Source organism: Oncorhynchus tshawytscha, linkage group LG10, assembly GCF_018296145.1.
Source record: "Oncorhynchus tshawytscha isolate Ot180627B linkage group LG10, Otsh_v2.0, whole genome shotgun sequence".
Lineage (NCBI taxonomy): Eukaryota > Metazoa > Chordata > Actinopteri > Salmoniformes > Salmonidae > Oncorhynchus > Oncorhynchus tshawytscha.
In genome coordinates, this window is record NC_056438.1 from 39239846 (window position 1) to 39267736 (window position 27891).

At 42.4% G+C, this 27891-nt stretch overlaps 1 protein-coding gene across 1 annotated transcript in view; it reads right to left on the reverse strand.

Annotated features, from left to right (window-relative positions):
• The window catches only part of kcnq3 (potassium voltage-gated channel, KQT-like subfamily, member 3), a 155909-nt gene that overhangs the window by 30137 nt on the left and 97881 nt on the right, over window positions 1-27891 (reverse strand). Inside the window, exons 3-8 of the mRNA XM_024419916.2 lie at window positions 13504-13594; window positions 13174-13300; window positions 11357-11529; window positions 8939-9112; window positions 7706-7816; window positions 6784-6879 (exon numbers count right to left, since the gene is read on the reverse strand). Coding sequence (XP_024275684.1) covers window positions 6784-6879; window positions 7706-7816; window positions 8939-9112; window positions 11357-11529; window positions 13174-13300; window positions 13504-13594 — 772 coding nt within the window. The remainder of the gene's footprint in view (window positions 1-6783; window positions 6880-7705; window positions 7817-8938; window positions 9113-11356; window positions 11530-13173; window positions 13301-13503; window positions 13595-27891) is intronic.

Consider the following 27891-nt stretch of genomic DNA (forward strand, 5'->3'; position numbering starts at 1 on the left):
AATAATTTCACTAACCTTTTGAAATCTTCATCAGATGACAGTAATATAACATGTTACACAGTACTTTTTTTTTTCAATAATATGCTATATATATCCATAAATCTGTTTACAATGACGGCATGTTCAAAAAAATGCTACTCAAATGTCCGGAGAAATGACGATAGCTCCAGCATATGCCGTCAGCTAACATAGAATACACAACATAAACTTAGACTAAATATGCATGTTCTACATATGTATAGAAAGATACACTTCTTCTAAATGCAATCGCTGTGTTACTTTTATTTTTAACGTTACAGATTTCGTTCACTAGGCTATAATATGAGTCGGCGCTCAGGAATTAGCATTTTGGCTCCTCTACTTCGGAGTCCACAGAAACCCATAATAAACACATAAATATTCCCTTACCTTTGCTGTTCTTCCATCAGTAGACCTGGAAGGGTTTATACTTACCAAAAACAGCTTTAGTTTGGAAGTCTGTGTCTTTCGGTGATCAAACACGACACATTTCGGTTGAAATGCAGCCAAAAAGTCAAGTGGGTGCGCACCAAAACGTTGAAATTACATATTATATGTCGACTAAACTTGTCAAACTATGTTCAGAACACAGCATTAGCATGTTATCTAGCTTCACAGCAATTCTCAGGACGAAGAGAAACACACGAGTCGTTTAATCAATCTTGGAACAAAGACAGAGCGCGCATGAGAGTAGCCTGTTTTCTCGCGTGACCGAAAGGTTTCGGCCCGCCAAAACCCTCGTGAGCGCGCGATTCTCACAATGAGAAGCCCCATTGAAAGCAGACATCGCGCTGAAGAGATAGAAACTGTTCCCAGGACTGTAAGTGCTTGGGAAGGGTGGGGGCGATGACGTCAAAGTTGGGCCAACTTTTATGATGACAAGAGAGAGTTTGGGAGAATGAGTGCCCTGAGAGTTCTGCTTTACATAGAGACATAATTTAAACGGTTTTAGAAGCTTTAGAGTGTTTTCTATTCAATAATCATTTTTATATGCATATATTAGCAATTTTTGACAGATTTTTTTTCTGTTTACTATGGGCACCCAATCACCCCAAAGGGGGCAGCAATCTATCTTTAAGAGGTTGAAAAACCCTTGAATGAGTAGGTGTCCAAACTTTTGACTGGTACTGTATATTTTGTTATTTTCTTTAATTTAACCTAACTAGGGAAGTCAGTTAAGAACAAATTCTTATTTACAATGACAGCCTACTGCGGCCAAACCCTCCCCTAACCCGGATGACACTGGGCCAATTGTGTGCCGCCCTATCGGACTCCCGATCACGGCTGGTTGGGATACAGCCCGGGATCGAAACCGGATCTGTAGTGATGCTTCTAGCACTGCAATGAAGTGCCTTAGAATGCTGTGCCACTCGGTTCACTATGTGTGTTAATTTCATGAATAAAACTCCAAATATATTTTTATAATTTATTTCCCTGAGCCTCCTTCTGCCATTGAAATGCTCAGACTGATTGTGTGGGCGTGTTGATAAAATACTTACATACACAGCCCTGATTGTTTAGACGAGTGGTCACCAACCTTTTCTGAGTCAAGATCACTTTCTGAGTCAAAATGTAAGCTGAGATCTAGCGCTGAGATGTTTTTTAAAACATGACTTAAAAAGCGTAAGCCTATGCAACATTAACCAATTAAATAGAGTTCTGGAGCAATGAGGTTTGAGCAGTAAGCTATAGGCCCAATACATTATCACTGCATATTGTCTATGCTTGAATTGCCCTGCCGATGTTATTCTTCTCAGACCATTCTGAAATTAAATTAAACCATTTTAGGTATATGGCCACACTGGTAATAGATAATTTGTTGTATTACTTGTGGGGCACAGCTAAGTGACCGTAATAATTTACTGGACGGAAGGTCTGCATCTGATGGTCAGTCTGAGTGGAGCGAGGGAGCAGCGGTGAGGCTGCCTCTCACCCGACTCACCGTCCCTGCGCTCTCCCTCCCTTCGCTGAGAAGAAGGGACACAGTTTTCCATCTGATTGTGAAACTCAAGTCGCACGGCATTATTTCTGCCTCATGCACAAATTCATGTTGCTACTCCAATGACCAGAGAAAGTGAACTATTCCTCGATATTAAAAAAGACACGAGCCACAATTAATAACAACGTAAGCTTATCAAAACACTTACTCATTCATTGCAGCTGCAGTTCTGGTTGTAGCGTGAGTGGAAGAACGCACATTTTATGGCTTATAAAACTGTTGAACAAAGTGTTGACAGTGCTAAATAACAACTTAAACATGAACTTACTTGTAAAGATGGCGCCGAATATCATGGCTTACGTTTTACATTCTCCCAACCAATTGTGCTATTTAGTTGGTTTTTTTTGCATTTTGCGTAACTTTAAAAAAAAAAATCTTATTGTGTACAAAATGTTGCTGCTACCGTCTTTTATGACCGGAAAAAACTTCTGGACATCAGAAAAGTGATTACTCACTGCGGACTGGAAGAAACTGGTAAGACTATTAAATATCATTAAATATCTTGTGTTTCACCGTGTCGTGGCTGACCGACGACACGGATAATATAGAGCTGGCTGGGTTTTCCGTGCATCGGCAGGAAGACTGGTAAGACGAGGGGCAGGAGTGTGTGTCTATTTGTCATTCACAGCTGGTGAGGAATGTCTAATATTAAAGAAGTCTCGAGGTATTGCTCGCCTGAGGTAGAGTACCTAATGATAAACTGTAGGCCGCCTATCTACCAAAAGAGTTTGCATCTGTATTATTCGTAGCCGTCTACTTATCACCACAAAACGAAGCTTGCACGAAGACCGCTCTCAACCAATTCTATAAGGCCATAAGCAAAGAAGAAAATGCTCACCCAGAAGCGGAACTCTTAGTGGCCGGGGACTTGCAGGCAAACTTAAATCCGTTTCACCTAATTTCTACCAGCATGTCACGTGTAACCAGAGGGAAAAAAAACTCTAGACCGCCTTTACTCCACACAGAGAGACACATACAAAGCTTTCCCCCGATCTCCTTTTGGCAAATCTGACCATAATTCTATCCTCATAATTCCTGCTTACAAGCAAAAACTAAAGCAGGAAGTACCAGTGACTCAATACAGAAGTGGTCAGATGACGCGGATGCTACACTACAGGACTGTTTTGCGAGCACAGATTGGAATATGTTCCGGGATTCATCCAATGGCATTGAGGAATACACCACCTCAGTCATCGGCTTCATCAATAAGTGCATCGATGACGTCGTCCCCACAGTGACTGTACGTACATATCCCAACCAGAAGCCATGGATTACAGGCAACATCCGCATCTAGCTAAAAGCTAGAGCTACCGCTTTCAAGGAGCGGGAGACTAATCTGGATGTTTATAAGAAATCCCGCTATGCCCTCAGACAAACCATCAAACAAGCAAAGAGTCAATACAGGATTAAGATTGAATCCTACTACACAGGCTCTGATGCTCGTCGGATGTGGCAGGGCTTGAAAACTATTATGGACTACAAAGGGAAACCCAGACACAAGATGCCCAGTGACGCGATCCTACCAGATGAGCAAAATGCCTTTTATGCAAGCAACACTGAAGCATGCACGAGAGCATGAGCTGTTCTGGATGACTGTGTGATAATGCTCTTGGTAACCAATGTGAACAAAAACCTTTAAACAGGTCAACATTCACAAAGCCGCTGGGCCAGACGGATTACCAGGATGTGTACTCAAACATGCGCGGACCAACTGTCAAGTGTCTTCACTGGCATTTTCAACCTCTCCCTGACCGAGTGTAAAACCTACATGTTTCAAGCAGACCACCATAGTCCTTGTGCCCAAGGAAGCGAAGGTAACCTGCCAAAATGATTACAGCGCCGTAGCACTCACGTCGGTAGTTTTGAAGTGCTTTGAAAGGCTGGTCAAGGCTCACGTCAACAACATCTTCCCAGACACCGTAGACCCACTCCAATTCCAACAGCATACCTCCCCAACCGATCCACAGATGACGTAATCTCAATCGCACTCCACGCTTCCCTTTCTCACCTGGACAAAAGGAACACCTATGTGAGAATGCTGTTCATTGACTACAGCTCAGCATTCAACACCATCGTGCCCACGAAGCTCATCACTAAGCTAAGGACTCTGGGACTAAACACCTCCCTCTGCAACTGGATCCTGGACTTCCTGACAGGCCACCCCCAGGTGGTAAGAGTAGGCAACAACACATCTGCCACGCTGATCCTTAAAACCTGTTAGGGATAGGGGGCAGCATATTCACGTTTGGATGAAAAGCGTGCCCAGAGTAAACTACCTGCTACTCAGGCCCAGAAGCTAATATATGCATATTATTAGTATATTTGGTTAGAAAACACTCTGAAGTGTTCCAGAACTGTTTGAATGATGTCTGAGTATAACAGAACTCATACGGTAGGCAAAAACCTGAGAAAAATCCAACCAGGAAGTGGGAAATCTGAGGTTTGTAGTTTTTCATGTTCCTTGGGGTCCACATCACCAACTATTATGGTCCAAACATACCAAGACAGTCCTGAAGAGGGCACAACAAAACCTTTTCCCCCTCAGGAGACTAAAAAGATTTGGCATGGGTCCCCAGATCCTCAAAAGATCCTACAGCTGCACCATCGAGAGCATCCTGACCGGTTGCATCACTGCCTGGTATAGCAACTGCTCGGCATCTGACCGTAAGTCGCTACAGAGGGTAGTGCGAACGGCCCAATACATCACTGGGGCCAAGCTCCCTGCCATCCAGGACCTATATAATAGTGTCAGAGGAAAAATCATAAAATTGTCAGAGACTCCAGTCACCCAAGTATAATTATAATTATAGACTGTTTTCTCTGCTACCGCATGGCAAGCGGCACCGGAGCGCCAAGTCTAGGACCAAAAGGCTCCTCAACAGATTCTACCCCCAAGCCATAAGACTGCTGAACAACTCATAAAATCGCCACCGGACAATTTACATTGACACCACCACCCTCCCTTTTGTACACTCGCTGTTTGTTAGCTATGCATAGTCACTTCGCCCCCACCTACAAGTGCAGATTACGTCAACTAGCCTGCACCCCCGTAAACTAACTCGGTACCGGTGCCCCCTGTATATAACCTCATTATTGTTATTCTTACTGTGTTACTTTTATTATTACTTTTATTTAAGTCTACTTTATTTAAGTCTACTCTTATTCTTGAACTGCACTGTTGGGTAAGGGCTTGTAAGTAAGCATTTCACGGTAAACGTCTGCTCTTGTTGTATTCGGCGCATGTGACAAATAACATTTGTCAGCTCTATGCTGTATTTGTTGAGTCTCTCTAGTCATGTATTTTTAATTGTACTTTTTACCCCTTTTTCTCCCCAATTTTATGATAGCCAATTGGTAGTTACACTCTTGTCCCATCGCTGCAACTCCCCTACGGACTCGGGAGAGGCAACGGTAGATAGCCATGCGCCATCCGAAACACACCTCTGCCAAGTCGCACTGCTTCTTGATACACTGCTCCCTTAACCCGGAAGCCAGCCACACCAATGTGTCGGACGAAACACAGTCCAACTAGCGACTGGAGTCAGCTTGCAGGCACCTGGCCCGCCAAAAGGAGTCGCTAGAACGCGATGGGACAAGAAAACCTTGCCGAAGACCAAAACGTCACAAAATGTTGTCATGATATATGCACAAACTGTTCTGAACTGTTTTAGACGGGAAGCATGCGGACGCCTTTACGCATCCTCCTTTTTGAATGGGTATTCAAATAAAAGATTGGCCATTGATCAGGATAATCAGATCAGATTACACTTTTTTTTTTTACAAACAGCTCTTACACAAAGAGGGTATTATCATAGTTTTCACAATTTCAGAGTTCTTTTGACCTCGTAGTGTGGAATTATAATTAAAAATCACGTTTTTGACAGTACCTTTAAGGAAATCACTAGTCAGTACTTTTGTATATATAATACCACCACTATGCCTATGCAGTGGGAATTAATGTCAGAGGCCCCACAGGGTTTAGTCTTTGATCCGCTGTCATTTTTCCATTAATGCGATATACCAGATCTATCCTGTTTTCTCAAGTCTCCCCAGCGAGCACATTTGGTTCCTTAGAATTTGTGGAAGCAGGTGTTTTTTGGTTCTGTGAACAAAACCCTCAAGTTTCTTGACTGGTAAAACTGAATGTTTTTTATACATTCTGAGAACAAAAGCTAACATTCCAGACAGTCTTGTTAACATTTGTTTTTAGGTTGAAGGTGGGTTCTGTGAACATTTAATTAATGAATGTATAGGTCTGAGAACGGAAATGATAGGTGATTAAATAACATTCTGAGCACATTCTTTAAACGTTGTGAAAGTTTTGATATCGTTAATATTAAACGTTTTCTTAGTACTCCGAAAACTTTTTAAATAACAATTTGTTTGAACTGTCGCTGAATGTTTCATTAAGATTTTTAATAACACTGCTGGCTTATTTTGGATAATTGTTTTTAACTCCAAGCACAGATAGACATAGAGATACAGAGCAGGGCTGGTAGGTGCCAGGATTCATAACCATACAGGCAGGATAATCATACATGTGCCTAGGGAGGCAACCGCAAGTGTATCCCCAGTTTGAGATATACTGTCTCTTTACTTAATCAAAGTTATAGGGATTTAGGTTGTGCCAGTAAAATATATCCCTTCATAATAAAAAATGTCCCTTTTCTCTAAAGGAGTTTCATTCAGACACTGTATGTCATAGCCATTAAGGGATTTTTGTATGTGTGAGAGGCATTCCACCTTTACTGTTACTGTAGTCTCACCTGAATAAGCCCAGCAGCTGGATGCCTACGCTTCTCAAAGTGCTTCTGTCTGTGCTGCTCCTGGACCTTCAAAGCTAAGCCTGAGCCCAAGATGCCCTAGGGGGGAGACAGGCAACATTCATTAACTATCATTCCCATTGTGGAAAAGACAGCATCAAAGGTTCAATGCAACCGTTTTTATCTCAATATATCATATAATTTCTGGGTAACAATTAAGTACCTTACTGTGAATGTCTTCAACAAAAATTGCTTCTTAGTAAAGAGCAATTTCTCAAGCAAGAAATGAAGCTGAAAACTAGCTGTTATTGGCAGAGAGGTTTATAACTCATTTTCTTATTGGTCTGTTAACTAATTAGCCGCCTGGTGATGTCACCAAGCAGGCCAAAATTCCATTCCACTAAAACAGGCAAAAATGTAATGCAGTCTTTTCAAACTGCTATTACACAAAAATTTATTATCATTTTCACAATATTATTCCAAACTCAGCGTGAAAATATATATAATACACGGAAATCACGTTTTTGATTGCACTGGGCCTTTAATCAACTATTGATCGCCATTGCGAAGCCACTGAGTTTACCAAGTTTACACATAGCCTAAGGAACATACACTTTATATCAAATACTCTATGTATCCATTAAGGAAACAGACCTTATTCATCAATAAAATACTACTTCTTCATTTTGATGATTCAGTCACCTAATCCTTGAAGAATGACAACTGGGTAAATAAGTGGTCTTACTATACAGTACATAATTAATCATTATTTTAACATTCGAGCAAATTGACACTGGCGTGGTATAGAATTTGCATCTTGATGTACAATTGCAAAACAAATGCAGGTGTAAAGTATGTGATAATTCATACATTTCACAATAATGTAATCATGGACTAAACCCTATCTCCAAGAGATTTTACTTACTGCAGGCAAAGCGAAGAAGGACACTCCAATGAGAGCAAAAGTGCCAGCTAACAGTCTCCCAGCCCACGTCTTTGGGGTTTTGTCCCCATAACCAATGGTGGTCAATGTGATCTACGTACAGGGGAGAGAGACATGATCTTCATACACGGCGCCATGGAAACTGAAGAAATTTACAAAATGGTTGGTAATGTGAATGTTGCTGTATTTGTAAAGATGCAGGTAGGATCTTGATTTCAAAGTTAAAAGTTGACAAGTGTGACATTGCCAGCTGGTATTGTAGCTCCTAATGTTTTGTACGCTCTGTTTCCCAAACTTGGTCCTGCCCCCCACATTCTCTCAAGATGCTGAAAGAAATACATCATATTTCTCCACTCCTGTGCCCATGTCAAAATGTACATTTGGTGTATCATTTTACTGTAAGAAATGCTTAATTCTGCAGGAGTTAATATTAAGGCAATGTGAGCTGTTATAGACCTACAGTCAGTGTCCAGATTTCAGATTCTATTTAACTCATCTGAACAGCAGGCTACAGCTCCCTTGATGTGCCATAAGCCTTTTTGAAGTCCCCGTCTTGTGACTGTGGAATTTGTATAGCACCTCACAATCATCACACACAATATAGCTGGCACTGCCTATCATCCTCTTTTACCATTTCACCAAATCATTACCAAAAATGTATTTTCTTTCTGACCCTCTCTTTCCTTTATTTTCAACTCTACATTTCACAGCTTTTCAATTCCGACATTGTCCTTTTCGCCTCTGTGAATAACGTTAACTTTTTAATGCCGTTCCCAAAAGCATTCGGCGATTGGCGTGTAGGCCTTTTTGGCGCGCGTACAGTTAGGCCCTAAAACTTAGGCTTATGCACTAATGCCAGGTAGTCTAAAATAATGAAAGAAAAACGTAAATGTAGACTATACTGTAGATATAATTTGCATAAAAATGAAACATTTATAGATTTTTTTCAAGGTATTTTTTTCTCTTTATCCCACCTGCCCTTCATCCACACAATATTTCATGATCCTAAACCCGCCCGCCACGCGGTTATCCGCGGGGACTGGGGGTTATGAGTCAACCGGCGCATTACTAAACATAGGGCAAATGCGCTCTCTAGGAAACATATGGTTCTTAGAACTTTTTGTGCAAACTGGGAATATACCAGTTGGCTGAGATTCTCTTTTAAAACAAAGACCTGGGCAGGTACCAACTACGGGTCTTTCTACAAATACATACCAGGCCCCACCACAGAGCGTCGGCATACGTGTCAAAGTCCTGGGGTTCGGGCTTAATGGTGGGGCTATCAGTATCCGACACCTCCATGGTGACATCATCCTTCTCCACCAGGTACACCAGGAAGGAGGCCAGAATGAGGGACAGGAAGCCAATGTACCAAGCGGTGATCAGCTCCTAAAAGCCAGTCACACAGAAACATACAGTTCTGATGTGTATTTAGGGACGTGAAGCACTCTGAACTTTACAGATTGAAATACAATACCAGTCAAAAGTTTGGACACACCTACTCATTCAAGGGTTTTTCTTTATTTTTACTATTTTCTACATTGTAGAATAATAGTGAAGACATCAAAAATATGAAATAACACATATGGAATCATGTAGTAACCCCCCAAAATAATCCTTAGCAATCTACACACAATACCCCATGAAGACAAAGCAAAAATAGGTTGACATTATTGCAAATGTATTAAAATAAAAAAATGAAAAACGAATATACTTATTTAGATAAGTATTCTTTGCTATGAGACTCGAAAAATTTAGCTCAGGTGCATCCTGTTTCCATTGAGATGTTTCTACAACTTGATTGGAGTCCACCTGTGGTAAATTCAATTGATTGGACATGATTTGGAAAGTCACACACCTATCTATATAAGGTCCCATGTCAGAGCAAAAACCAAGCCATGAGGTTGGAGGAATTGTCCGTAGAGCTCCGAGACAGGATTGTGTCGAGGCACAGATCTGGGGAATGGTACCAAAATATTTCTGCAGCATTGAAGGTCCCCAAGAACACAGTGGCCTCCATCATTCTTAAATAGAACCACCAGACTCTTCCTAGAACTGGTCAACTGGCCAAACTTAGCAATCAGGGGAGAAGGGCCTTGGTCAGGGAGGTGACCAAGAAACCGATGGTAATTCAGACAGAGCTCTAGAGTTACTTTGTGGAGATGGGAGAACCTTCCAGAAGGACAACCATCTCTGCAGCAATCCAACAATCAGGCCTTTATGGTAGTGTGGCCAGACGGAAGCCTTTGCTCAGTAAAAGGCACTTGACAGCCCGCTTAGCGTTTGCCAGAAGTCACCTAAAGATTTGAGAATCTGATGAAAGCAAGATTGTACTCTTTGGCCTGAATGCCAAGCGTCACGTCTGGAGGAAACCTGGCACCATCCCTACGGTGAAGCATGCTGGTGGCAGAATCATGCTGTGGGGATGTTTTTCAGCAGCAGGGACTGGGAGACTAGTCAGGGTCGAGGGAAAGGTGAACGGAGCAAAGTACAGAGATATCGTTGATGAAAGCCTGCTCCAGAGCACTCAGGACCTCAGACCGAGGTGAAGGTTCACCTTCCAACAGGACAACAACCCTAAGCACACAGCCAAGACAAAGCAGGAGTGGCTTCGGGACAAGTCTCTGAATGTCCTTGAGTGGCAAGGCCAGAGCCCGGACTTAAACCTGATCAAACATCTCTGGAGAGACCTGAAAATAGCCGTGCAGCGATGCTCCCCATCCAACCTGACAGAGCATGAGAGGATCTGCAGAGAAGAATGGGAGAAACTCCACAAATACAGGTGTGCCAAGCTTGTAGCGTTGAGGCTGTAATCGCCAAAGGTGCTTCAACAAAGTCCTAGGTAAAGGGTCTGAATACTTATGTAAATGTAATATTTCATATTTTTTATTGGTAATAAATGAGCAAACATTAAAAAAACTGTTTTGCTTTGTCATTATGGGGTATTGTGTGTAGATTGATACGGGGAAAAAACAATTGAATCAACTTTAGAATTAAGGCTGTACCCTAACAAATAGTGGAAAAAGTCAAGAGGTCTGAATACTTTCTGAGGGCACTGTAGATGGAGTTGGATCAGGGCACTTTCTCTGATGGAATTATGAGGACTCCATGACTTACATAGATGGAGTTAAAAGAGGACACTATAAATTAAATCTCCAAATCCGGTACTGGAGAGCTACTGGGTAAATTAAAACGCTGCCTGTCAAATATCCGGCACCACATTGTCCTAAAGGAAACCCTGCTCTGTGGGAGGAGAAGGAGTAAGTGTTTATGGACACCATACCTTGCTGTGTGAGTAATGGAGTAAGTGTTAATGGACACCATACCTTACTGTGGGAGTAGATGGAGTAAGTATTTATGGACACCATACCTTACTGTGGGAGTAGATGGAGTAAGTGTTTATGGACACCATACCTTACTGTGGGAGTAGATGGAGTAAGTGTTAATGGACACCATACCTTACTGTGGGAGTAGATGGAGTAAGTGTTAATGGACACCATACCTTACTGTGGGAATAGATGGAGTAAGTGGTAATGGACACCATACCTTACTGTGGGAGTAATGGAGTAAGTGTTTATGGACAGCATACCTTACCGTAGGAGTAGATGGAGGAAGTGTTTATGGACACCATACCTTACTGTGTGCATAGATGGCGGAGCCCAGTAGTTTCCAGGTGCCTCCACGGCGGTCCATGCGGAGCATGCGCAGAATCTGCAGGAAGCGCAGACTGCGCAGGGACGTGGCAAGCACATTGCCTTGGTTACGTACAGCAACCACCGGAACCGAGGCAATCAGCACAAAAATATCTACCAGAGAGAAAATGAAAAGACAAAACATCCAAAATTAGATTCAATTCATAAACCAATTGTCAATTTGTATAACATAGGGAAGGTTTCCCAGACACAGATTAAGCCTAGTGGAGAATCTCTATTGAACATGCTTTTTAGTCTAGAACTAGGCTTAATCTGTGTCTGGGAAACCAGCCTATAGTTGTATATTTAACTCATAAGTCTACAATATCAACCAGATCAACCAGATATAAAGAATTCTGTGTGAGAGGATAATTGTGTTCTGAAAAGTTCTGGGTCGTATTCATTAGGGTTCATTAGGGAAACCAGCCCATAGATGTATATTTAGCTGATAAGTCTACAATATCACGTAGATATAAAGAATGCTGTGTGAGTGGATGATTGTGTTTTGAAAAATCATGGGTCATGTTCATTAGGGCACGCAACAGCAGAAAATGTTGTAAAACCTTTTGCATTTGAGCATTTGTTATTGGACAAGTCCAGGTAGTCCCAGCCAGGTAGTCCCTGTTCCAGTCCATTTTCTTCCTTTTGGTGCCTAATGAACACAACTCTGGATGTAGTGCCAACAGGTTGCTCCGGTTAGTCCTTATTTGACAGGGAATATCTGTATTTACTATTTAAAGACATGGCTGTGTAGTAGTATATTTTAGTAATTAGCTAAAGGGCTTACTACACTGTACGTCAGGTTCAGTCTTTTACGCTTATGACATGTCACACTGTGCGATTTAACCAAATAAAAATATTGATATCAACCTGGCCAGATTGTACAATTTGCTTGTCAACTTCAGCAGTGTATCTGATCTGTGTATGTCCCTCCCTCTAATCTTACAGTATATGCGAGTTTAGTGAGTTCGTCAAAACTGAAAGCATGCATCTTAGAAACAGTTTTCAAAACCAAACTTTATATGTCCGAACTTGGCTTATTCGCTGTGGTAGAACGTTTATTTTGATTGCCGATTTTGTACACGTATCAAAATCCCCATCAGGTAGCCTGATTTCAGATGTGTCATGTAAACAAGTTTATTAGGGAAATTGTTATTCTTGCAAAGCATGTTAACGTTTAAATCAAACTATTATATTCATCTGACTGTGCATACTCAGTGCCGCCCATGTTCCAACAGGTCAGTCACAGGGATCGGTTCGTAACACCAGCCACACTACATGATAATGGCTCAATATTTCTGACACTGACAGAACTTTGTCGGAGCCTACAACTGCACGTAGTGGTGCTTCATTGGCAAACCTAAACCCTGTCACCCTGAACAAGCCAAGATATCCGACAATTTACATGACCTAAGAATTTGCCCACGTGGACATTTTTGTCTGGGACGGCAAAATCGTAGCATAAGACGGCTAAAATTGTACAGTCTATGCAGGCCTTAAGGGATTTTGTAACAGCATTTTAAATTCGATTGAGTGTATATGCATTTTGTACTTAACATTTTCAGATATGGCCCAGACTAATAATGAATGATAAATAATAGTAGTAAATGGTAATTATAATTACATGCACTGCAAATAATCAAGGACTAAAAATGAAAGACATGCTAAATCTGTTTCTTTGGATGAAGAGACTGCTGCGCTCTTAATATGGCTGTGTACTGGTAAAACCAAAAGTATTCTCTACTTCCTCCAGCTTACCTAAAATACATAATGGCTTGCGGGCAAATTTGAGCCGCCCCCTCCATCCTTTGTATCTGGAGCAACAGCCTGCCGACCATATTCTCAACCCAAACTCTGTTCCGAAGACAAATATGGTGGATGTTTCCTGAGAAAGTCAAACAAGACAAATAGAATACCTTCAGTATCATCAAATCAAATGTTGCTATCATTATGCATTATTATGCATTAAATTCATTAGTACATATTATTGCAATTGGACCCAATATTAAAATGTGTTGTATTTATGATGTATGTATTTCAATATTGGACTTTTGTGCATTTATTTACAAGATAAATCTTCAAACTTACCAATATAACAAGCCAATGGCCGGAGGCCTTTTCGTGTTCTTTGAAAGTTGTTAGTATGGCCAATATCAAACATCCCAGCACAATCAAAAATCTGCAAAGACAGAAAACTAGAACAGTTCACAATAGATTCAGTAGAATGTATGGCCAGCCATTTGACACCAAAGGCAGCCCATATGCTGCAATAAGAAAGTATGCTTCATTAGTAAATGGAATTGTATTTTTATGAACAATAATTGTCTACAGTGAACTCAATTTGAGACTGTATTCAGTCCGACCTTTTTGCCATTTTGTAATCACAAAGCCATGCCACTAGGGGGACATCAGTCCTTTCTAATGTGTGGGTTTATAGAAATCTCTGCTTTATATATCCCCTAAATAAACAAAATTAATGGAGTGGAGAGGTTCCCAGATCCTCAAAAACACCACATTTGACCACAAAATGTCTATTTTATCTAAAATGTTTTAAACAATTGTAAACAGACTTAGTATCTCATTAACTGATTGTCGTCTTTAGAGAACTGGAGCACATGATCAAATGATATACACAACTGAGGTTCACACAGAAGATACTCATCAACATTCCCTTACATTTGTAGATATTAATTAGTCGGTCCTGTAGGTATGCTGATTTGAAACCGGATTGGTCCATTTCACTTCTGTCTCTTTTTTAGTTGAAATTGTAAAGTGAAACCATGCAACTCAGTTTGGCTCAGTGAGGGGTTGGAATTTGTCACTCCCGGATGCCTGCTACCCACTATGTACAGTTCTAGCTACCTACAGATGCTACCTAAGTGTTGCTACGGTAGCCCCCAGTGTTTTTCTATCAATTATCAGGGGAACCAATTCAGTTACAACTGATCGTGTTCTAGCCCAGTACTAACACACCTGTTTCAACTGATCGTGTTCTAGCCTAGTACTAAAACACCAGTTACAACTGATCATGTTCTAGCCCAGTACCAACACACCTGTTTCAACTGATCGTGTTCTAGCCCAGTACTAACACACGTTTCAACTGATCAACGAGTTCTATCCCAGTACTAACACACCTGTTACAACTAATCGTGTTCTAGCCCAGTAGTAACACACCTGTTTCAACTGATCGTGTTCTAGTCAAGTACTAACACACCTGTTACAACTGATTGTGTTCTAGCCCAGTACTAACACACGTTTCAACTGATCGTGTTCTAGCCCAGTACTAACACACGTTTCAACTGATCGTGTTCTAGCCCAGTACTAACACACGTTTCAACTGATCAACGAGTTCTATCCCAGTACTAACACACCTGTTACAACTAATCGTGTTCTAGCCCAGTAGTAACACAACTGTTTCAACTGATCAACTAGTTCTAGCCCAGTACTAACAACTGTTTCAACTGATCAACTAGTTCTAGCCCAGCACTAATAAGCCCAGTACTAACACAGCTGTTACAACTGATCAACTAGTTCTAGCCCAGTACTAACACACCTGTTTCAACTGATCAACTAGTTCTAGCCCAGTACTAACACACCAGTTACAACTGATCGTGTTCTAGCCCAGTACTAACACACTTCAATTTAACTAAATTAATAATCACCAAACCCAAGGTTAGTTAAATCAGGTGTGAAATAGTGCAGGGGAGGGGCCAGCTGAGTATAAGACTGTATCATCTGCATATAAATGAATGAGAGAGCTTCCTACTGCCTGAGCTATGTTGTTGATGTAAATTGAGAGGAGCGTGTGGCCTAGGATCGAGTCTTGGTGTACACCCTTGGTGACAGGAAGTGGCTGAGACAGCTGATGTTCTGACTTTATACACTGAAATCTTCGAGAACAGTAGTTAGCAAACCAGGCCAAAGACCTCTCAGAGACACCAATACTCCTTAGCCGGCCCACAAGAATGGGATGGTCTACTGAAAATAATCATGGCCTCTAAACCTTCAAGCTGCATACTGGGACCCTATTCCAACTAAACTACTGAGAGAGCTGCTTCCTGTGCTTGGCCCTCCTATGTTGAACATAATAAACGGCTCTCTATTCACAGGATGTGTACCAAAGTCACTAAAAGTGGCAGTAATAAAGTCTCTCTTGAAAAAGCCAAACCTTGACCCAGAAAATATTTTTTTAAATTATCGGCCTAAATCGAATCTCCCATTCCTCTCAAAAATGTTTAGAAAAAGCTGTTGCGTAGCAACTCACTGCATTCATAGCACTGAGACTGCACTTGCGAAGGTGGTAAATTATATTTTAATGACGTCAGACCGAGGCTCTGCATCTGTCCTCGTGCTCCTAGACCTTAGTGCTGCTTTTGATACAATCCATCACCACATTCTGTTGGAGAGATTGGAAATTGGAGATTGGAATCCAAATTGGTCTACACAGACAAGTTCTGGCCTGGTTTAGATCTTATCTGTCAGAAAGATATCAGTTTGTCTCTGTGGATGCTTTGTCCTCTAACAAATCAACTGCAAATTTCGGTGTTCCTCAAGGTTCTGTTTTTGGACCACTATTGTTTTCACTATATATTTTACCTCTTGGTGATGTAATTCGGAAACATAATGTTAACTTTCACTGCCATGCAGATGACACACAGCTATACATTTCAATAAAACATGGTGAAGCACCAAAATTGTCCTTGCTGGAAGCCTGTGTTTCAGACATAATGAAGTGAATGGCTGCAAATGTTCTACTTTTAAACTCGGACAAAACAGAGATGCTTGTTCTAGGTCCCAAGAAACAAAGAGATCTTCTGTTGAATCTGACAATTAATCTTAATGGTTGTACAGTCATCTCAAATAAAACTGTGAAGGACTTCGGCAGTACTCTGGACCCTGATCTCTCTTTTGACGAACATATCAAGAATGTTTCAAGGACAGCTTTTTTCTATCTACGTAACATTGCAAAAATCTGAAACTTTCTGTCCAAAAATTATGCCGAAAAATGTATCCATGCTTTTGTCACTTCTAGGTTAGACTACTGCAATGCTCTACTTTCCAGCTACCCGGATAAAGCAATAAATACACTTCAGTTAGTGCTAAACACGGCTGCTAGAATCTTTACTAGAACCAAAACATTTTATCATATTACTCCAGTGCTAGCCTCTCTACACTGGCTTCCTGTTAAGGCAAGGGCTGATTTCAAGGTTTACTGCTAACCTACAAAGCATTACATGGGCTTGCTCCTACCCAATTTTCCGATTTAATCCTGCCGTACATACCTACACGTACGCTACGGTCACAAGACGCAGGCCTCCTAACTGTCCCTAGAATTTGTAAGCAAACAGCTGGAGGCAGGGCTTTCTCCTATAGAGCTCAATTGTTATGGAATGGTCTGCCTATCCATGTTAGAGACGCAGACTCTGTCTCAACTTTTAAGTCTTTATTGAAGACTCGTCTCTTCAGTAGGTCACATGATTGAGTGTAGTCTGGCCCAGGAGTGTGAAGGCGAACGGAAAGGCACTGGAGCAACGAACCGCCTTTGCTGTCTCTGCCTGGCCGGTTCCCATCTCTCCACTGGGATTATCTGCCTCTAACCTTATTACAGGGGCTGAGTCACTGGTTTACTGGTGCTCTTCCATGCCGTCCCTAGGAGGGGTGCGTCACTTGAGTGGGTTGAGTCACTAACGTGATCTTCCTGTCTGGGTTGGCACACATCTTTGTGGGCTATACTCGGCCTTGTCTCAGGATGTTAAGTTGGTGTTTGGAGATATCCCTCTACTGGTGTGGGGGCTGTGGGTGGGGATATATATCCTGCCTGTTTGGCCCTGTCCTGGGGTATCGTCGGATGGAGCCACAGTGTCTCCCATCCCCTCCTGCCTCAGCCTCCAGTATTTATTCTGCAGTAGTTTATGTGTCGGGGTCTAGGGTCAGTCTGTTACATCTGGAGTATTTCTCCTGTCTTATCCGGTGTCCTGTGTGAATTTAAGTATGCTCTCTCTAATTCTCTCTTTCTCTCTCGGAGGAGATACTCTGAATGATCGGCTATGAAAAGCCAACTGACATTTACTCCTGAGGTGCTGACCTGTTGCACCCTCAACAACCACTTTGATTATTATTATTTGACCCTGCTGGTCATCTATGAAGATTTGAACATCTTGGCCATGTTCTGTTATAATCTCCACCCGGCACAGCCAGAAGAGGACTGGCCACCCCTCATAGCCTGGTTCCCCTCTCGGTTTATTCCTAGGTTTTGGCCTTTCTAGGGAGTTTTTCCTCGCCACCGTGTTCTACACCTGCATTGCTTGCTGTTTGGGGTTTTAGGCTGGGTTTCTGTACAGCATGTTGAGATATCAGCTGATGTAAGAAGGGCTTTATAATTAAATTTGATACTGTATCAAAAGCTCAATAACAATAGCAGCACAACATTTCTTAGAATCAAGGGCAATGGTGACATGATTGAGGACCTTTAAGGTTGCTGTGACACATCCATAACCTGAGCGGAAACCAGATTGCATACTAGCAAGAATAGTAGGTCTTTCCAACACTTTTGATAAACAGGGCAAAATAGAAATAGGCCTATAACAGTTAGGATCATCTTGATCTCCCCTTTAAATAAAGGATGAACCGTGGCTGCCTCCCAAGCAATGGGATCCTCCACCGAGAGGAGAGACAGGCTTGGTGATGATAGGGGCAGCAACCTTAAAGAAGAAAGGGTTTAAACCATCTGACCCAGATATTTTGGGGGGGTCAAGTTTAAGGAGCTCCTTTAGCACCTTGGACTCAGTGACTGCCTGCAGGGAGAAACTTTGTAGCGGGGCAGGGGGAAAAGAGGAGCATTGGTGCTAGTAGCATTAGAAGGGGTGGGAGATGAGGAAATGTTGGATGGGCAAGGAGGCATGGCTGAGTCAAACAGGGTGTCAGCAGTCTTTGTTCAAGGTTTCAGGCTTGTAACTTTCAAAACGAATAAGAAATATCAGTTTTAGTACAGGGACAAAGTCTTGGAAATTCGTGTTTGCGCACACGATGAAGAAAGGCCGCACCTGTTTCCTATTGAACATACTTCTTTCCATAAGAAATATTATAGTTTGATTACATTTTAGGGTACCTGAGGAGTAAATAGAAACATATTTTTACTTGTTTACACAAAGTTTAGGGGTAGATTTTTGGATTTCTTTCCCTGCATGTTGAACGAGTGGATTACTCAAATCGATGGCGCCAACTAAACTGAACTTTTGGGATATAAAGAAGGATTTTATCTAACAAAACAACACTACATGTTTAAGCTGGGACCCTTTGGATGACAAATTAGAGGAAGATTTGCAAAAGTAAGTGAATATTTAAATTGATATTTGTGAATTTATGGAAAAATATTTTGACGTGGGGCGCCATCCTCAAACAATCGCATGGCATGCTTGCACTGTTATAGCTACTGTAAATCGGACAGTGCAGTAAAATTAACAAGAATTGAAGCTTTCAACTGATATAAGACACATGTACCTAAATGTGTAATATCCATATTTTTTATGATTATTTATTTGAATTACGCGCCCTCCAGCACCCTCCAGCTTCACCGGAACCTAGGCTAAAGAAGTTTTAACGGATGAGAGCAGAAATCAGTGAAGCAGATATCAGAGCACAAGTCAGAATTGGGACTAGCAACAGTAGATGGGCTAGGGTGTGCATGCACATTTCCAGATATCATCAACAGTAATATAATCAAGGCACGGCAGAGGACAGGGAGAGCACTACAGTGTTATTTTATGACATTTTAATGTGCATTCGATGGCAACAAGATCATATTGTACAGCAATTTCATCAGGTAACATGAATACAAAGCTGGCGAGAGGTCGTTAGAACAGGACGGGAGAACAAAAGTCTGTCTAACCAAAAGAGAGTCAGAGTCCCGAGTGTGGGAAAAACATAGTCTGTCCCACGGTTGGGTAAACAAGAAAGTTCAGTCAGCAAAGCATGCAGGAGTAATGAGGCGAATAGTAAAATAGCTAAATGCACAAGAAAATAAATATAACGACCTGGGGCTAGCCATTGTAAGTTCAGAGTCACTCGCCCCAACAGTGGCTGTGTGCTGGAGGCAAGCGAAAGCGAGAGAGTGTGGTGGTGTGCCTGTACCAGACAGGGAAAATGCCACCGACAAAGAGAACTGCCTCGCTTCTAGTCCTTAGGAAACTAAGCAGTATTTTGTTTATTTATGTATTATTTCTTACATTGTTGGCCCAGAAAATCTTAAGCGTTATTACATACAGCCAGAAGAACTATTAGATATCAGAGCGGCGACAACTTACCAGCACTACGACCAGGAATATGACTTTCCCGAAGCGGATCCTTTGTCCGAACTTCCCAGGGCATTTGAGATGATTCCTGAGGCTGACTCAAAACAACGCCGCCAGAGAAGAGGTAGACAGAGCGGTCTTCTGGTCAGACTTCGGAGGCGCGCACACCACCCACCACTTCAGAGTAAATTACTCGCTAATGTCCAGTCTCTAGACAACAAGGTAGACGAAATTAGGGCAAGGGTTGCTTTCCAGAGAGACATCAGGGATTGTAACATACTCTGTTTCATGGAAACATGGCTCTCTCGGGAGATGCTACCTGGATTCTTTGTACGTCGCACAGACAGGAATAAACATCTCTCCGGGAAGAAGAAGGGTGGGGGTGTATGTTTCATGATTAACGACTCATGGTGTAATTGTAAGAACATACAGAAACTCAAGTACTTTTGTTCACCTGACCTAGAATTCCTCACAATCAAATGCCGACCGTATTATCTCCCAAGAGAATTCTCCTTGGTTATTGTCACAGCCATGTATATCCCCCCTCAAGCCGATATCACGACACATTTACCTTTATTTAACTAGTCAAGTCAGTTAAGAAGAAATTCTTATTTTCAATGACGGCCTAGGAACAGTGGGTTAACTGCCTGTTCAGGGGCAGAATGACAGATTTGTACCTTGTCAGCTCGGGGATTTGAACTTGCAACCTTTCGTTTACGAGTCCAACGCTAGGCACTAGGCTACCCTACCTCCCCAAATAACAGTAGTACTCGCTCTGGCAAAACTCTGGATCACTACTACTCTAACTTCCGCGATGCATACAAGGCCCTCCCCCGCCCTCGTTTAGACAAATCTGACCACAACTCCATTTTGCTCTTCCCTTCATATAGACAGAAACTCAAACAGCATGCACCCGTGTTAACTATTCAACGCTGATCTGACCAATTGGAATCCACGCTCTAAGATTGTTTTGATCACGCGGACTAGGACATGTTCCGGGAAGCCTCAGATAATAATATCAACCTATACGCTGATTCGGTGAGTGGCTTTATAAGGAAGTGCATAGGAGATGTTGTACCCACTGTGACTATTATAACCTACCCTAACCAGAAACTGTGGATATATAGCGGCATTGGCGCAAAACTGAAAGCGCAAACCACCATATTTAACCATGGAAAGGTGACTGGGATTATGGCCAAATACAAACCGTGTAGTTATTCCCTCCGCAAGGCAAACAAACAAGCGAAATGTCAGCATAGAGACAAAGTGGAGTCGCAATTCAACGGCTCAGACATGAGACGTATGTGGCAGGGTCTACAGACAATCACAGACTATAAAAAGAAAACCAGCCACGTTAGACACCAAAGGCTTGCTTCCAGACAAACAAAACACTTTCTTTACCCGCTTTAAGGATAATACAGTGCCATGGATGTGGCCCGCTACCAAGGACTGCGGGCTCTCCTTCACCGTGGCTGACGTGAGTAAGACGATTAAACGTGTCAACCCTCGCAAGGCTGCGTCCTCAGAGCATGCGCAGACCATCTGGCTGGTGTGTTTACAGACATTTTCAATCTCTCCCTATCCCAGTCTGCTGTCCCCACATGCATCAAGATGGCCACCATTGTTCTATACCCAAGAAGGCAAAGGTAACTGAACTAAATGACTATCACCCCGTAGCACTCACTTCTGTCATCATGAAGTGCTTTGAGAGGCTGGTCAAGGATCATATCACCTCCACCTACCTGTCAACATAGACCCACTTCAATTTGCTCACCGCCCCAATAGGTCCACAGACGATTTAATCGCCATAACACTGCACACAGCCCTATTCCATCTGGACAAGAGGAATACCTATGTAAGAATACTGTTAATTAACTATAGCTCAGCATTCAACACCATAGTAGCCTCCAAGCTCATCATTAAGCTAGAGGCCCTGGGTCTCAACCCCACCCTGTGCAATTGGGTCCTGGACTTCCTGACGGGCCTCCCCCAGGTGATGAAGGTAGGAAACAACATCTCCACTTTGCTGATCCTCAACACTGGGGCCCCACAAGGGTGCATGCTAAGTCCCCACCTGTACTCCCATGACTGCGTGACCATGTACACCTCTAACTCCGTCATCAAGTTTGCAGACGACACAACAGTAGTCGGCTTGATTACCAACAACGACGAGACAGCCTACAGGGAGTAGGTGAGGGCACTCGGTGTGTGCTGTCAGGAAAATAATCTGTCACTCACTGTCAACAAAACAAAGGAGATGATCATTGACTTCAGGAAACAGCAGAGGGAGCAACCCCCTATCCACATCGACGGAACAGCAGTGGAGAAGGTGGAACGTCTTAAGTTCCTCAGCGTACACATCACGGACGAACTGAAATGGTCCACCCACACAGACAGTGTGGTGAAGGCGGCGCAACAGAAATTTGGCTTGTCACCTAAAACTCTCAAACTTTTACAGATGCACAAGTGAGAGCATCCTGTGCAGTCTGCACAACGCATCACCGTCCTCCGGGACACCTAGAGCACCCGATGTCACAGGAAGGCCAAAAAGATCATCAAGGACAACAACCACCCAAGCCAATGCCTGTTCACCCCGCTACCATCGAAAAGGCGAGGTCAGTACAGGTGCATCAAAGCTGGGGCCAAGAGACTGAAAAACAGCTTCTATCTCAAGGCCATCAGACTGTTAAACATCCATCACTAACACAGAGGCTACTGCCTACTGCCTTGCAAAAGTATTCGGCCCCCTTGAACTTTGCGACCTTTTGCCAAATTTCAGGCTTCAAACATAAAGATATAAAACTGTATTTTTTTGTGAAGAATCAACAACAAGTGGGACACAATCATGAAGTAGAACGACATTTATTGGATATTTCAAACTTTTTTAACAAATCAAAAACTGAAAAATTGGGCGTGCAAAATTATTCAGCCCCCTTAAGTTAATACTTTGTAGCACCACCTTTTGCTGCGATTACAGCTGTAAGTCGCTTGGGGTATGTCTCTATCAGTTTTGCACATCGAGAGACTGAATTTTTTTCCCATTCCTCCTTGCAAAACAGCTCGAGCTCAGTGAGGTTGGATGGAGAGCATTTGTGAACAGCAGTTTTCAGTTCTTTCCACAGATTCTCGATTGGATTCAGGTCTGGACTTTGACTTGGCCATTCTAACACCTGGATGTTTATTTTTGAACCATTCCATTGTAGATTTTGCTTTATGTTTTGGATCATTGTCTTGTTGGAAGACAAATCTCCATCCCAGTCAGGTCTTTTGCAGACTCCATCAGGTTTTCTTCCAGAATGGTCCTGTATTTGGCTCCATCCATCTTCCCATCGATTTGAACCATCTTCCCTGTCCCTGCTGAAGAAAAGCAGGCCCAAACCATGATGCTGCCACCACCATGTTTGACAGTGGGGATGGTGTGTATGGTTGTATTTATCATCATTAGTCATTTAGGTCAACATTGGATCATTCAGAGATCAGAGATTGCTGCACTGAAAGTAAAGGGGCTGAATCATTTTGCACTCCCAATTTTTCAGTTTTTGATTTGTTAACATTTTTTGAAATATCCAATAAATGTCGTTCCACTTCATGATTGTGTCCCACTTGTTGTTGATTCTTCACAAAAAAATACAGTTTTATATCTTTATGTTTGAAGCCTGAAATGTGGCAAAAGGTCGCAAAGTTCAAGGGGGCCGAATACTTTCGCAAGGCACTGTACATACTTGAAATCATTGCCCACCTTAATAAATGGATCACTAGTCACTTTAATAATGTTTACATATCTTACTCATCTCATTTGTATCTACTGTAATTTATACCATCTCGCCTATGCTGCTCTGTCATTGCTCATCCATATACTTATATGTATATATTCTTATTCCATTCCTTTACTTAGATGTGTGTGTATTAGGTAGTTGTTGTGGAATTGTTAGATTACATGTTAGATATTGCTGCACTGTAGGAACTAGAAGCACAAGCATTTCGCTACATTCGCAATAACCTCTGCTAACCATGTGTATGTGACCAATACAATTTAATTTGACAAGCCAGGTCAGAGAGTGAACAGATTGCCAGGTGGAATCCAAGCAGCAGTGCAGCAGGCAACGTGAGTGGGTGTCACACCCTAAATGACCTAACGTAAAGTCCACTTGAGTGACAGAAGACTGAGCCAATCACTGCGCAACGCTCCATATTTTCTGCTGGCTTTCCCCACCACCACAGAAAGCACTGAGCTAGACTTAAAACACCTGCATTTTGGAGCTGCCTTACTTGAGAAACCAAAAAAGAGACCATGTTTGTATGCGGCTTTATTAATTAAATGATATATATTATTTTTTACATTGTTTGCAAACTGATATGTGACACGTATTAATGCCAAAATAACATGCAAAACAGGCAAGCCCACCTGCCCTAAATGACAGGTCGCCATTGTGCAGAACATTGTCCCAAAACAGCCCTTGCAGGTCTGAAAAGACAGGACAGATATGAGCAATATAACAATAGCTCATCCAAGACTATCATAGGCTGTTTATTTATATGTAGTGTACTGTACCGGCAAGAACCAGCATGACGGCTCCCATCCTGGCATGAGACACAGAAGTAAAAAAAAATGTTTCACTTATTCTTATTATATTCTGCCTTCTGCACTAGAATTTCCTAGACAGCTCTGAGTCATGCGTGACCTTAGTTCACCAGACTATACTCATTTTAATTTAATTCACTGTGCAGTTAACAAGCTGTAAAATGCCTGTGATATCATCCTTGTTTCAGCTATTGCTTGACTGCAAAGCATGTTTTCTCTTTCACTTAACTCAGTCGTGTACTTTAACTTAACAATGCAAGAAAATGGGACCTGTAAATGGGAGTTGTTGGGAGAGTAACACTTGATAATGTACAGTACCCGTCAAAAGTTGACACACCTACTGATTCAAGTGTTTTTCATTATTTTTTTTACTGTTTTCTACATTGTAGAACAATATTGAAGACATCAACATTAAGAAATAACACATATGGAATCATGTAGTAACCAAAAAAGTGTTAAACATCAAAATATATTTTTGATTATTCAAAGTAGCCATCCCTTGAAGACACCTTTGCACACTCTTGGCATTCTCTCAACCCGCTTCACCTGGAATTATTTTCCAACAGTCTTGAAGGAGTTCCCACATATGCTGAGCACTTGTTCGCTGCTTTTCCTTCAACCCATCCAAAACCATCTCAATTGGGTTGAGGTTGGGTGGTTGTGGGGGCCAGGTCATATGATGCAGTAATCCGTCACTCTCCTTATTGGTGAAATTACCCTTACACTACCTGGAGGTGTGTTGGGTCATTGTCCCGTTGAAAAACAAATGATAGTCTCACTAAGCAGAAACCAGATGGGATGGCGTATTGCTGTGGTAGCCATGCTGGTTAAGTGTGTCTTGAATTCTAAATAAATCAATCACCAGCAAAGCATACCCACACCATCACGCCTCCTCCTCCATGCTTCATGGTGGGAATCACACATGCAGAGATTCCCATTCACCTATTCTGCATCTCACAAAGAAACAGTGGTTGGAACCAAAAATCTCAAACCAAAGGACAGATTTCCACCAGTCTAAAGTCCATTGCTCATGTTTCTTAGCCCAAGAATGTCTCTTCTTATTGGTGTCCTTTAGTAGTGGTTTCTTTGCAGGAATTCAATCATGAATACCTCCATCATACCTCCTCAACAAATCAAACTTTGTCACATGCGCCAAGAACAACTAGTGTAGACCTTACTGTGAAATGCTTACTGACAAGCCCTTAACCAACAGTGCAGTTCATGAAGAATTAAGAAAATATTTACCAAATAAACTAAAGTAAAAAATAATAAAATTAACACAATACAATAACAAGGTTTAATACAGGGGGTACCGGTACCGAGTCAGTGTGTGGAGGTACAGGTTAGTTGAGGTAATTCAGTTTTATGGCTTGGGGGTAGAAGCTATTGAGGAGCCTTTTGGTCCTAGACTTGGCGCTCCGGTACTGCTTGCCGTGCGGTAGCAGAAAAAAACTGTCTATGACTTAGGTGACTGGAGTCTCTGACGATTTTATGGGCTTTCTTCTGACACCACCTATTATATATGTCCTAGATGGCAGGAAGCTTGGCCCCATGATAGTTTGTTGGTGATGTGGACACCAAGGAACTTAAAAACTCTCGACCTGCTCCACTACAGCCCTGTCGATGTTATGGGGGGCCTGTTTGGCCCGCCTTTTCCTGTAGTCCACAATCAGCTCCTCTCCCTCAGCACCACACTGACAGTTCTATGACCTCCTCCCTATAGGCTGTCTCATCGTTGTCGGTGATCCAACACCATCATTATGTTTGCTGACGACACAACAGTGGTAGCACTGGTGATGATGGTGTTGGAGTCGTGTTTGGCCACGCAGTAGTGGGTGAACAGGGAGTACAGGAGGGGACTAAGTTCACACCCCTGAGGGGCACCAGTGCTAAGGATCAAGACGACAGACGTGTTGTTGCCTACTCTTACCACCTGGGGGCGGCCCGTCAGGAAGTCCAAGATCCAGTTGCAGGGGGAGGTGTTTAGTCCCAGGGTCCTTAGCTTTGTGATGAGCTTTGTGGGCACTACGGTGTTCAACACTGAGCTGTAGTCAATAAAAAGCATTCTCACATTGGTGTTCCTTTTGTCCAGGTGAGAAAGGGCAGTGTGGAGTGCGATTGAGATTGAATTGGAGTGGGTCTAGGGTATCCGGGAGGATGCTTATGATGTGAGCCACGACCAGCCTTTCAAAGCACTTCATGGCTACCAACGTGAGTGCTACGGGGCGGAAATCATTTAGGCAGCTTACCTTTACGTTCTTGGGCACAGGAACTACAGTGGTCTGCTTGAAACATGTAGGTATTACAGACTCGGTCAGGGAGAGATTGAAATGATCAGTGAAGACACTTGCCAGTTGGTCCGCGCATGATTTGAGTACATGTCCTGGTAAATCCATCTGGCCCAGCGGATTTGTGAATGTTGACCTGTTTAAAGGTCTTGCTCACATCGGCTACCGAGAGCGTTTTCACAGAGTCATCCAGAACAGCTGGTGCTCTCATGCATGCTTCAGTGTTGCTTGCCTCGAGCATAAAAGGCTTTTAGCTCATCTAGTAGGCTCCCGTTAATGAGCAGCTCGCGTCTGGGTTTCCCTTTGTAGTCTGTAAGGGTTTTCAAGCCCTGCCACATCCGACGTGCGTCAGAGCCGGTGTAGTAGGATTCAATCTTAATCCTGTATTGCCACTTTGCTTGTTTGATGGTTCGTCTGAAGGCACAGCGCGATTTCTTATAAGCGTCCAGATTAGTCTCCCGCTCCTTGAAAGCGGCAGCTCTAGCCTTTAGCTCGATGCGGATGTTGCCTGTAATCCATGGCTTCTGGTTGGGATATGTACGTACGGAGTCTGTGGGGACGACGTAGTCAATGCACTTATTGATGAAGCCGATGACTGAGATGGTATACTCATCAATGCCGTCCTATGAATCTCGGAACACATTCCAGTCTCTGCTAGCCAAACAGTCCTGAAGCGTAGCATCCGCGTCATCTAAATACTTCCGTATTGAGCGAGTCACTGGTACTTCCTGCTTTAGTTTTTACTTGTAAGCAGGAATCATGCGGATAGAATTATGGTCAGATTTGCCAAATGGAGGGCGGGGGAGAGCTTTGTATGCATCTCTGTGTGTGGAGTAAAGGTAGTCTAGAGTATTTTTTCCTCTGGTTGCACATGTGACATGCTGGCAGAAATTAGGTAAAACTGATTTAAGTTTGCCTACATTAAAGTCCCCGGCCATGAGGAGCACCACCATTTTCCAGATTAAGACATGAAGGTCAGTCAAAGTAATGATGGTCTGTTGTTTCTCTTTGCTTATTTGAGCTGTTCTTGCCATAATATGGACTTGGTCTTTTATCAAACAGGGCTATCTTCTGTATACCACCCCTACCTTGTCACAACATAACCGTTTGGCTCAAATGCATTAGTAAGGAAAGAAATTCCACAAATTAACTTTTCACAAGGCACACCTGTTAATTTTAAATGCATTCTAGGTGACTACCCCATTAAGCTGGTTGAGAGAATGCCAAGAGTGTGCAAAGTTGTCTTCAAAGTAGCAAAGGGTGGCTACTTTGAAGAATCTCACATATAAAATATATTTTGATTTGCTTAACAGTT